Source organism: Diaporthe citri (assembly GCF_014595645.1).
Source record: "Diaporthe citri strain NFHF-8-4 chromosome Unknown scaffold_5, whole genome shotgun sequence".
NCBI lineage: Eukaryota > Fungi > Ascomycota > Sordariomycetes > Diaporthales > Diaporthaceae > Diaporthe > Diaporthe citri.
The window spans coordinates 4,357,843-4,370,283 of NW_025064850.1; the positions used below are offsets into that span (position 1 = coordinate 4,357,843).

The 12,441-nt window shown below is 36.5% G+C and overlaps 2 protein-coding genes across 2 annotated transcripts; both read left to right on the forward strand.

Moving 5' to 3' along the window:
* Positions 1 to 3,567: 3,567 nt before the first annotated feature.
* Positions 3,568 to 5,541, forward strand: INS49_011765 (uncharacterized protein; the record flags this gene model as incomplete). The annotated part of the gene is made up of 5 exons (XM_043172475.1): positions 3,568 to 3,591; positions 3,771 to 3,987; positions 4,123 to 4,535; positions 4,643 to 5,123; positions 5,186 to 5,541. 5 exons carry the CDS (start codon positions 3,568 to 3,570, stop codon positions 5,539 to 5,541), a joined length of 1,491 nt encoding a protein of 496 aa, XP_043024220.1.
* Positions 5,542 to 10,607: 5,066 nt separating this feature from the next.
* INS49_011766 (uncharacterized protein) lies at positions 10,608 to 12,363 on the forward strand (the record flags this gene model as incomplete). Its single annotated transcript, XM_043172476.1, has 2 exons — positions 10,608 to 11,701; positions 11,793 to 12,363. The coding sequence occupies 2 exons, from the start codon at positions 10,608 to 10,610 to the stop codon at positions 12,361 to 12,363; spliced, it is 1,665 nt and encodes a 554-aa protein (XP_043024221.1).
* Positions 12,364 to 12,441: the final 78 nt, after the last annotated feature.

The following is a 12,441-nucleotide window of genomic DNA, read 5'->3' on the forward strand; positions in this document are numbered from 1 at the left end:
ATACCTTAAGTAATTTATTTAAAAAGTTTAATTATAAAAAGGTTATAAAGTTAATTAATAATAATATTTTTTACTTTAAACGCTTTAATTTTAAGATATATAAAGACATTTAACTTTTTAAGTTATATATTATTTATAAAATTAAGAGCAAGATTAAAAAGCTATATAAAAAATTACAGCTTATTATTATTAAATATAATAATAAAAATAAGCATAATATCCTTATATAATCTTTAATTATTTAAAGAGCTAGTTAAAGGCTTTTAATTACTTTAACCCTATTTCCTTTAATATAAAGCTTTTAATTAAAGCTTTAAAATATTACTTAAGCGTATTTTTAATTAAAGTTTAAGCTTAAGCAACTTATTTTATATTACTTACCCTTTAAAATTTTAAATAAAGACCCTTTTAAGATTATTATGCAAATTATTAAATTACTATATAATATTATTAAATTTAATATATATTAATAAGCAGCTTATTATAAATTTTATTATAATAATTTAAGCATAATTATCTTAATATATAACCTATATTTCTTAATTATACATTAAGGAAAAAATGCATTTATTATTATTATTATGTAAATTAATAATATATTATCCCTTAATATTTTAATATTTTTACGGTTAAAAAAGCAAAAAATTAATAAAGCAAATATTTAATATAAGTTAAAGGATATATTTATTATAAATAAATTATTTATTTTTAATAATATAATAATAAGCATTTTTAATAAAGGCACTTTATATCTTTATTAAAAAAGAGAAAGTAAAAAGATTATACTTATTAATAATAAAGCTAATAATTATACTTAATAATATATAAAGCAATATATATAAAAAGCATACCTTACTTTTATTTATTAACTTAAGGCAGCGTTTAACTTATTAATGGCAGCTTAAATTTAAAAGCTTTTTTATAAAGATTATAATAAGCTAAATTATTAATTATAATAATAAATTAATAATTTAAAGCATAAATTTTAATATATACCCTTAAATTTATCTTAAGTTAAATTAATAATTTTTATTAATAACTTATTTATTAATAATAAAAACCTTAACTTATAAATTAACTTTATTATTATACTTATAAATAAAATATAAACTTAATAAGCTTTTAAATAAAACATTAAAAGCAATATTATTTATTAATTTTTAATAAAGTATTAAAAAGTAATTTAAAGCATTTTAACTTTAAAGATTTATAGCATAATTAATAGCTTTAATATAATTATAATATTAGCGGCTACTTTACGTTAAATTACTATATATTTAAATATTATAATAATTCTTTTTATAATATACATTAATTTATATTCCTTATGTAAATACTTAATTAAGCTTAATATAATAAAAGAAAAGCACCTTATAATTAATATTATAGCTCTTTAATAATTATATAAAAAGCATAAACTCTTTAAGATTTATTAAATTGCTAAAAACTATAATTTAGCTAATACCTTTATAAAAAATACTTTTAATAACATTTTTAATACTTTATAAATATAAATAATATTATAATTAAGATATAAGGCTATATAAATTAAAATTAAGAAAATAAAGTAATTATTTAAATATAGTAAAAAAGTAAGAAAATTATAATATATTAAGGTTTAAACTTAAATTATTAAAGTATAATTTAATAATTTATTAATAAATTACGTTAATATAACCTTAAATATTATCATTATATTATATATTATAAAGTTATTATATTAATATTAACATAATTAACTTAAGTATGCATATTATATAATTATAAAAATAAAAGATTATTAAAGGTTTTTAATAAAAAATAATAACTTCTTTAATAAAAGGCAATATATAGCAAAAGTATAAAAGTTTAATTTATATTTATTAATTATTTATAAATTACCTTATAATGCAATATAATTAGCTAACTTTAAATTTATTTCTTTTAAAGGTAAATCTTATATTTAAGATTTTTATAATAATACTTATGCATTAAAAGTTTAAATAATAAAAGTTATTATTATTTTATAAGTACTTAAGTTATTAGCTTATATTTAATAAGCATCCTTAATTAAATTTTATAATTTAATATTTATATATTAAAATTAAAAGTATTATTATTTATTAACTTAATTAATAATCTTTATTTTATACCTTATTTTTTCCTTTATTTAAATACCTTATTTATTAATTCTTATAACTTATTAATCTTATTTACTTAACTTTTATTTTAATAACTTATTCTTTAATTATACTTTTTAATTTCTTTATTTAATACATAGCATTAAGCATAGCAAAGCTTAAGCTAAGCTAAATTAAGAAATTTTAATTATTTAAAGATTAAATAATTATATTAGCAATTTAAAAGTTTAATTTAATCCTTATTTAACTTAAGTATTATAAGTAATAAAAGCATAAATTTATAAAATACATTATAAATAAAATATTTATATAATAATTATAACTTTTTAAGCTTTTTAACTTTATATAATTAAGATATTTTAATATATATATATATTTAATTAACTTTTACTTATTAATTATATACTTTAATAAATTAACTAACCTTTAACTCTTTAATAATAACCCAAGCCTTTTTATATACTTACCTTTTATAATTATATAATGCAGCGAAATAATAACATACTTATAATTTAACTTATATATATAATTAATTAATTGCCTTTTAATCTTAAGTTTAATTTAACTTAATGCCTTTTTTTCTTTTATACTTTTTAAATAAGCACGTATTTATAAAATAAAAACTATTAATATAAAAATAATAAGTATTATTTATTTAGAAAGTTGTTTAACCTTAAGTAGCCTTGGCCTAATGGGATGCCTAATAGGCAGCAGCCCTATCGCTATATATAAATTAATTAATGCAACCAGGCCTTTTGCCTTCCTTCCTTTCATAGTTAACAATAATTAACCACTATACTAATTAAACATTATATTGCAATACGTGACCCAGCCAACAAGTTATTTATGTATATTTATTTATTTTAATATATATAACTTATTTTTATAATTTATATAAATTTATTTAAGGTAATTATTTTATTTTAAAAATATATATTATTTTTTATAATTAATATAATTTTATATTATATTATTAACATAACTTAAGTATATACCTTTTCTTTTAAAATATTTTTTTTTAAATCTTATTTTTAAAATTCATTTAATTTAGTGCATGTTTCAAGCCTCTGCGCTGTGAAGCGCAAGTGGCGTCTCATTCTTAAAAGAACCATAGTTTTAAGTACCATGTCCTCCCTGTGCACATACATCACCAACGCTACCAAAGACTGCGCAATGAGTAGCCGACGACAAAGCTCGGTACTCGCTGCTGATCGCATTCGGTCCCAGTTGGCGTCAGATGAGGAGAGCATGGACCGTGTGGCGACGCGCAAAGCTCAAGTAGCCATTCCGGGACGGACCTCTTTGAAGAGACGCGCTTTGAGCAACGGTAGAAACGCGTCGCCCGACCGACAACAAGAGCCCGCGTCCCGCTCATCGACGCACGTCGACAAACGACCAAGAACTGTCAAAAAGCCCACAACGGGGCTCAAGCACACGTCCAGCCTACATGAACGCATCTTTAGTACCCCGCGTGAGTTGCAGGCTTACGGTTGCGAATTCCCCGCCAGCCGTCCGTCCACCACGCGTTTGCACTCAACCCTCTACCACCGGCCATTGCTGCTTCTGGGAGAGACAGGCCAGCGAGGCCGACGCAGCCTGTTGGAATGGTACGACGGCGTTAGCGAGCAGCGACTGATGCCATGGCGAAAGCCCTTCAACCCCGAGCATTACGGCGCTGCTGCCGGGTCGCGAGAGGCGCTTGCCGTGCGTGCATATGAGGTTTGGATCTCAGAGATAATGCTGCAGCAGACCAGGGTGGCGGTGGTCAAGGACTACTGGACCCGGTGGATGAATAAATGGCCGACAATGGCGCACTTGGCCGCGGCCCACGAGGACGAAGTGATGGGCGCGTGGCGAGGTCTCGGGTGTAAGTGAAACTCGGGCGCACTCTACTAGATGCCTTCCTTGGTGCCTCGCCAGAAGCGGGAACAAGAGGAAAGCACTTGCGACTCAACACTTGGTCTTTCAGGTTCGCCAGGCACTAACTCCTGTGGTCGAGCAGATTATAGCCGTGCGAGGAGGATCCTCGACGCGGCGAGGATGGTGGTCCAAGATCCGGCGCGGCGCGGACTACTGCCGCAGACGGCCAAGGAGCTCGAGGGCGAGATTCCCGGCGTGGGCCGCTACACTGCGGGCGCAATATCTGCCATTGCCTTCGGAAACGCAGACTGCATGGTCGACGGCAATGTCTTGCGCGTGCTGAGCCGCCAGCTGGGGGTCCTCGGGAATGTGAAGTCAGACAAAGCAGTCGTAGAGCTGCTATGGGCTGCTGCGCAAGCCCTCGTCGAGGCCATCGCACCGGAGCATTCCGACGTGGACAAGGAGACTGGCAAGGCTTTACCCAGTGATGGGCCGGGGAGATGGGGTCAGGCTTTGATGGAACTGGGCAGTACCCTCTGCACCCCCCAGCCGAATGTAAGCTGCCCCAGGAGATGTCCTCCGCCCATCCTGGAACGAGCCCCCTGTTGGGAGCTCCCCTTCGCCACGACAGGTGTCGTTTGCTGATGTGGACATGGTCACAGTGTGTTTCTTGCCCGATCAGCTTCACGTGCCGGGCTTTCGAGGAGGGGAGGGCTATAGCCGCGATGAAAGGCCTCGTCCACGATGAGCCCCGTGATGCACCTGGGCTGGTGGACATGGAGGATATCTGCGGCATCTGTTCCGACTGGACCATGGAGACCTCTGACGATGCCACGGGGGCGGCTGATACGATAGAGGGCGGGGACCGACCCAGGGGCCCTTCCAGGCGTCCAGCCAAGAGGTCCGAGCCGGCTCAGGTACCGTCGTCGATCTCATGCCGGTCCGCAGGCCTTCCGGGGCGTACATGTCAACACGACCACGGGCATGCACTTTCACCCGAGGCCGCCGGGGTTGCCGTCTCTCATGCCAGAAGGTTCCCGGTCAAGGTTTCGAAGAAGACGGTCCGCGAGGAAGAGACCGTCGTCTGTGCCGTGAGGCGTACCAGTGATGGCTGCTATCTGATCCAGAAACGTCCAGACAAGGGTGAGCCGGCCATGAAGGAAAAGAAAAAAGATCGAGGCACCAGCTGACTTGACATTGTGTAGGGCTTCTCGCCGGGCTGTGGGAACTCCCAAGCCAGATACTGCCCGAGTCTGAGGGTGGCTCCACGGCGGCGAGCCGGAGGCGGGTTGCAAGAGAGTTTGTGGCTGGGCTCCTTGGCCCCAAAGATGGCCGTGGGAAGGCCAACATCAAGTACCTGGGTGATTTGGGCAGTGTCCCGTGGGTCTTCTCGCACCTGAAGCTGACGATGCACGTGCACAGCTTTCAGGTCGAGGACGGCCCCGGCGATGTGGTGGTGGCTGATGACAGGACGCGATGGGCAGACGCAACAGGCGTGGAAGAGGAGACCATGGGGACTGGCATGCGCCACTGCTGGAAGCGTGTTGTCGCGCCGCCGTAGAGGGTCGACGAGATGGGCAACGCCTGGTTCATACCGTACATTTCTGTGCAGTAGTCGCAATGGATCTATAGTCTGGTTTACCGGCTGGCCAGCCTCTCACTACGTGGCATACACATTGAACGAGTCAAGCCAGCCAAGGATTACACTCTAGCTTGGGCTGTAGAGGAAGACTCGATACGCCTCCATCGTGACAAGTACCGCTATGTTCTGTTCCGCGACCAGCAGGAGGAGTAGACTGCCCTGCTGAGGCTGGCTGGCCTATTCGGCCCCATGCCTCTCCAGTGGCATGGGATTCGGACTCGGCCGGTATCAACCATCTATGTAATAGACTAAGGTGGACAGATTGGTTGCTGCGACAGTGGACGGATGGACGTTGAATGCAGCAATAAGCCGCACCAACAGCAGACTAACATGCCGTGCGTGCCTACGTAGACGCTATTATCTGGCGCCACTGCAATATGTATGGTACTAGTAAGCGACGTTGTTTACTCTCATATGCAATCAATCATACCATTTTGGCGCTAATGGTCTGCATATAACATACCACACCAAAAATTACATGCATTTATTATTTCATTACCTTTTTACTAATTAAATTTATTATAATTTGTTTTAAAAAAAAATTCATTAAAAAATAAATAAAAAATATATTTAAATTAATTAAATTAATTAAAAAATAAATAAAAAATATATTTAAATTAATTAAATTAATTAAAAAAAATTATTTTTATATTTATTTATAACTTAAATTTAATATTATTATAAGGAAAATTAATAATAATAATTTTTTAAAAAGTTTCGTAAATATTATTATTTTTAATAATAAAGAAATTAATAAAAAGGTTATTAAAATGGTTTTTATTATTATAAAATAAATTTTTTTTTATATAATTAATTTTTTAATAATAATAATATTAATTATAATAACTTTAAAAATATTTTCTTTAATAATAATAATTTTTTTTTTAATTTTTAAAAAAGCTTTATTTTTAACTTAATAATAATTTAAAGTTTTTTATAAAAAAAATATTAAATATTATAAATATTATTTTTTTTAAATAATATTATATTTATTAACTTTAAAAACTTATTATTAAAAATTATTTAAAACTTAAATTAAAGTTATAATTAATAATTAAAATTATAATTTAAAAGCTTATAATTATTATATAAAATTAACTTTAAAATATAAATAATAATAACTTTATTTAAAAGCTTTATAATATATATAAAACTTTTAACGTAGTTTATCATTAAGTAATTTATATTAGCAAGTAGTTTAATTTATAATATTTATTAACTTATATTAACCCTAGCACCTTTTTAATGCAAAATATTTAATAAAATTTAGCATTAATTAATATTAATTGCTTTTAATTGCTTATTTTCAATTAATTTTATTAATTTAAAGGGGTTGGCATAATTATAATATAACTAAGAATTATTAAGGTTTTAATATAAGGGCCTCTTTTTAATGCTAATTGCGCCCTAGTTTTTTATATTAATCTTGCTTTAATCTACTTATTTAAATATTTAACGCATTAAAAATTAATAAATATAATATATATCTTTTATTAAAAGATAATAAAATCCTTTTAGCTATTTAAGCTATTAAGAAATTTAAAAAGAATTATATAAAACTTCTTAATACAGCTTAAGCTACATAAATCTTTAATATCCTTAAAACCACTTTACTTTATAAAATAAATTAATAATAATTTCATAAAGATATATGCATTAATTAATATAAACTTAATTAAATTAAAGAGTAAATATTTATTTAATATATTATTAATTAAAATACTTAAGGATTCCCCTTATAACTTTTTAATATAAAAAATATAGCTAATTTTTTATTAGCATTATATAATGCTAAACTTATTAATAAGCATTAAGCTTAATGCTTTATAAATGCATAATTAAGCCTTAAAATTAAGTTTAATTATCTTTATAATTATTAAAAGGCCTTTTATAAAGATTTAAAAATTATTAAGAATTAATTTAAGCTTCTTTATAATATAATAGCTAAATATTAAATTATTAATAATAACCTTTATAACTTTAATAAAACCAGCTTTATAATAAGCATAATTACTTTATTAATAATTATTATATGCATTAATAAATATAAAAAGGCTAAATTAATTTAGCTTAATAATTAAGAATGGGTAATTATTATTAAATATATTAATGCAAGTAAGTTATAAATTCCATTATTTATAATTATTTAAGGTGCTTACTATCTTGCTAGCTAAGTAATAAAATTAATGTTTTTTAAATAATTAAGTTATTAAGCTTACTTTTAATAAATAAATAAATAATAAAATTAATTTAAAATAAATTTAGCATTTTAATAAATATATTAAGCTAAAGAGAAATGTTAATTATTAAATATTAATTATAAATAGCTATAAAAGCTATATATTAATTAAATTTAATTAATATTATAAGGATAATAAGATTATTACTATTAATATATTGCTGCATTTATTTTACTTACTTTAGCTATTAAATATTGCATTATATTTGCCTTTAAAGTATATATATAGCAATAAAATTAACCTTTTTATCTAAGCCTTTATTAATTATATTATTAAATTTAAGTTCTTTCTTATATTTAAGGCAGCTTATAATAAGACTTTTATAATAAAAAATATTAAGTTTGCATTTAAAAAAGCTAAAATATCTCTTTAAAACCTTAATTTTATAATTTTTAAGCTTAATGTCCGCTTATAAACTTTAATATAATCTCTCCTTATTTCTCTTTAAAAATAAAAGTCTTAAATATTATTAAATGCTTAATAAATTATTTAATAATTAAGTTTTATTAAGGGTAAAATCTTTACTTATTAAGAAAGCTCCCTTATATTAATTATAAAGGCTATTAATTAAATAATAAAAAGGGTATAAGCTATAATATATTTAATTACTCTTATAAGTAAATAAATTTATATACTTTAAGAAATTAATATAATATTTATTAAATGCTAACGGATTAAAAAAACCTAAGTATAGCTTAAAAGAGTATTTATAATTAAGGAATTTTAAGTTTTTATTTAAGAGAAATAAAAGGGAAAGCGGCTAGCTAGTAAAATAAGCAATGGGATGGAAAAGGCAATTCGCGGCGAATTAAATAAACAATGCTATAAGACTTACAGCAAAACTAGGCATACTGTAAAAATATATAAAAAAGAAGAAAAAGGGTTTGCTAAATTAAATTTTAATTATATTATAGTAAATTTAGCATAGTTGGCATTAATTAATGCAAATATATATATATTAATAATTTGCAGCAAACTGTATTTTTAATGATAAAGTTAATATTATTTAATATAAAGTGCGTGTTTTTTATTAAAAGTTAGCTTATTTAAATTAGCATTATAACCACGCTAACCCCTTTAAATTAATAAAATTAATTAAAAATAAGCAATTAAAAGTAATTAATATTAATTAATATTAAATTTTATTAAATGTTTTATATTAAGTGGGTGCTGGGGTTGATATAAGTTAATAAATATTATAAAATTAAATTACTTGCTAATATAAACTACTTAGTGGTAAACTACGTTATTAATAATTATTATATATAAATAAAAAATATTTAATATTAATTATATTTCTTTAAAGCCTTAATAAAATATTAATAATTTTTATAAATTATAATAATAAATTAAAAGGTAAAATATTATATTTAAAGATAATTATTATATATAATAAGTAATTTATAAGCTTTTAATAATAATAATAAATAATAATTTTAATAAATATATAAATTAATAATATTAAGGATATTAATTAATGGCATAATAAGTATATACGATTTTTAATGAGGTATATCATGTGCGAGTCACTAGCGCCAAAATGGTACGATTGATTGCATATGAGAGTAGGGGCGACTAGGCGGTCGTTGGGAGGTACGGCCGGGCCCTCAGGCGCCGTTGTCATGATTGGTGGGTGAAACAAGAGGGATGCATGGAGTTGCGCGGCCACCTTTCCCGCTGCTGGGGAGGGAGGTCGGTTTCTGTCGCATCCCACACTCCGGGCACCTGCCAGCCCCTGCTCGCTCCTTTTTTTTTTTCCCTGGGGGCGGCGCCGCAATGGCTCGTGTCAGAAGTACCGTGCTACCGTAGTCAGCATGGGTCGGCCGAGGCCCCCCCCCCAGTCCCAGGTCCCGACCCAGGCTGAATAGTGGGTTCCGGCCAACATGATCCCATTGATTCCTTGATTGCAACAAGTCATCGGCACTCGCAGGCTCCATAATGATGCACGTATACGTACCCCCGTGCTCTGAGAACTGCAGACGGTAGGTACAACACTCCCAAGTTCCCTTGCCGCATACGGCATCAACTGGTCCGCCCAACCACCGGCCACTGCTGTCGCTGGAAGGCTGGACGGACGGACGGGTGAATAGGCGAATGGGTTGGATGGGGATGGGTGGGCGAGGCTGGTCGAGTGAATGAATCGAGGGTCCGGAGAAGACACGCATGTTTCGACTTTATCCTGCCACCTCTCCCCGTATCTCTTGCGCGTCGGTCTTTTCTCCTCTCTTCTCCGTCCTTCGCTCATCAACGCCCCCGCCACCGGCGACTCTCTTTACTGTTTCATTAGCATCATTTCCCCCTTGTTTCCTTTTTTCTTGCTTCGTGAGTCCTCGGCCCCGTCCAAAGAACGTGCATCTGAGCGCCTGATCCGCCCGCGCCTGCGCCCCGCGCTCCTGAATATCGTCATCATCCACCTGCCTGAGGCGCCCCTGGCCGGGTTGCAGTAATTTAGCTCGACTGTCTGCTTGGGGCGATCGACAGTCGCTCGCCTGAGCCGTGCCCTGCCCTGGCCCTGGCCTGCCCTGCCCTGGCCTGCCCTGCCTGCTTGCCTGCTTGCCTGCCATCCAGCCAGCCAGCCAGCCAGCCAGCCAGCCAGCCAGACAGACAGACAGACAGACAGACACGCAGACAGCCTGGCCTGTCTGACAAAACCGATTAAACAAGACCTCGCCTCCCCCAACAGAGGCGACGTGATCCGGAAGCGAGCGTAATGGGAACATTTGTGCTCTCCAGCTTCTGAGTGCAATGTCTTACCGCCGCTCTGCTCTCTATCGTTTCCGTGGCGTCCTCGTGCTGGTTGTCTTCTTCGTCAGCATCTTCTACCTGACCTCGCACCACCATGGCCGTGCCGCGCAGTCCGACTTCCCGTCCATCATCAACTGGATGAAGGACGGCGGCTATGAGATCCTGCTGCCCACCCAGCAGGACGTCAAGCGCCGGGCAGCCTCTGCCGCCGCGCCCACCGCAGCAACCGGCTCCGATGCCAAGGACTCGCAGCCCACGGCCGAGGCCCTGGAGCCGCCCTCCCGCGCCGGCGAGGCCGCCTTTTTCCTGGACGAGCCGAGCCCGCACCAGAAGCCCATGGACCCCCTCGAGCGCGAGTTCTTCTCGTGGAGGAACGACGAGTACGAGATGAAGAAGAAGCCGCCGCCCAAGCCGCCGCGCCAGTCCGCCGCGCCGATCCCGGACCCGTTCCCCTTGCTGTCGCAGAACCCGCCCGCCGACGTCGTCCGCGAGCTGCAGGCCAGGGTGCCCGCCATCAACCGCCCGCCGCGGCCCCATGTCCCCGAGGACACGCCGCTCCTCATCGGCTTCACGCGCAACTGGCCGCAGCTGCTGCAGTGTGTCTCGAGCTACATCACCGCCGGCTGGCCCCCCGAGGACATCTACGTCGTCGAGAACACGGGCGTCATGTACGCGAACCGCGACAACCTCCTCTCGCTCCAGAACCCCTTCTACCTGAACCACACCCAGCTCGCCATGCTGGGCGTCAATGTCATCGTCACCCCGACCCTGTTCACCTTTGCCCAGCTCCAGAACTTCTACGCCTGGACAGCCCTCGAGCGCAACTGGACCGACTTCTTCTGGTACCAGGACGTCGTGGCCTTCTCGTTCGAGAAGGAGTTCCGCCCTCACTCCGATAGCCCCAAGGACGTGGCCAACTACTCCCTTTACTCGAGGGCTGTCGCCATCATGCGCTATCTGCACCAGCCGGGCATCCCCAAGTGGGCCCACCACTTCTTTGCCTACGACCACCTGACGCTGGTCCATCGGGACGCCATCCTGGATGTCGGCGGCTGGGATACTCACATCCCGTTTTACGCCACCGACTGTGACATGTAAGCAAGCAACCCCCCTTTCTCGGAGCTGCGCCCCTCTCCCCAAAACCACAACGCCGTGGATGCGCGCGACTAACCGGGCCACCCCCAGGTACGATCGCCTCCAGTGGGCAGGCTACTTCCAAGGCTCGACACAGATCGGCATCATCATCGACACCTCGACGACGCTCGATAATGTAGCCGCCTTCTTCCGGATACCCGGCATGCACGCAACGTTCGCCGGCGACCCGGGCCCCGCTGACGCACAGGAAAACGAGGAGGAAAAGGCCAAGGACCAGTCGACACCCGAGGCGCGGGAGGCGGATGCCAAGGAGATCGAGCGCAAGAGGCTGGTCGACGAGCAGGGCGAGACCATCGAGCAGCTGGTCGATATAGCCTACCGGATGCAAGCCATCAAGTACATCGACGGCGGCTGGTGGCGCAACATGTGGCAGCTCCGGCAGGGCGGCGGCGAGGGCGAGCCGTTCTACAGGGATCCCGAAGGCTTCCAGGTCGGCCTGGACATGATGATCGAGACGGGCAGGCGCGTCTTCTCCGAGAAGTACGGCCACCGCGGATGCGACATTGCCTTCATGGGGATCAAAGCCGAGGACGCATGGAGAATAGAGAGGGACTGGGACCCCATGTCGGAGGGCTCTGGCAGCGATGGACCGTACTGGTGAAAGGCTGCAGTGTGCCAACCGGCCCTTTTCCCCTTCACTGCCCCAACTTGTTCCCCTGTTTGGGGTTTGATTGTTTAT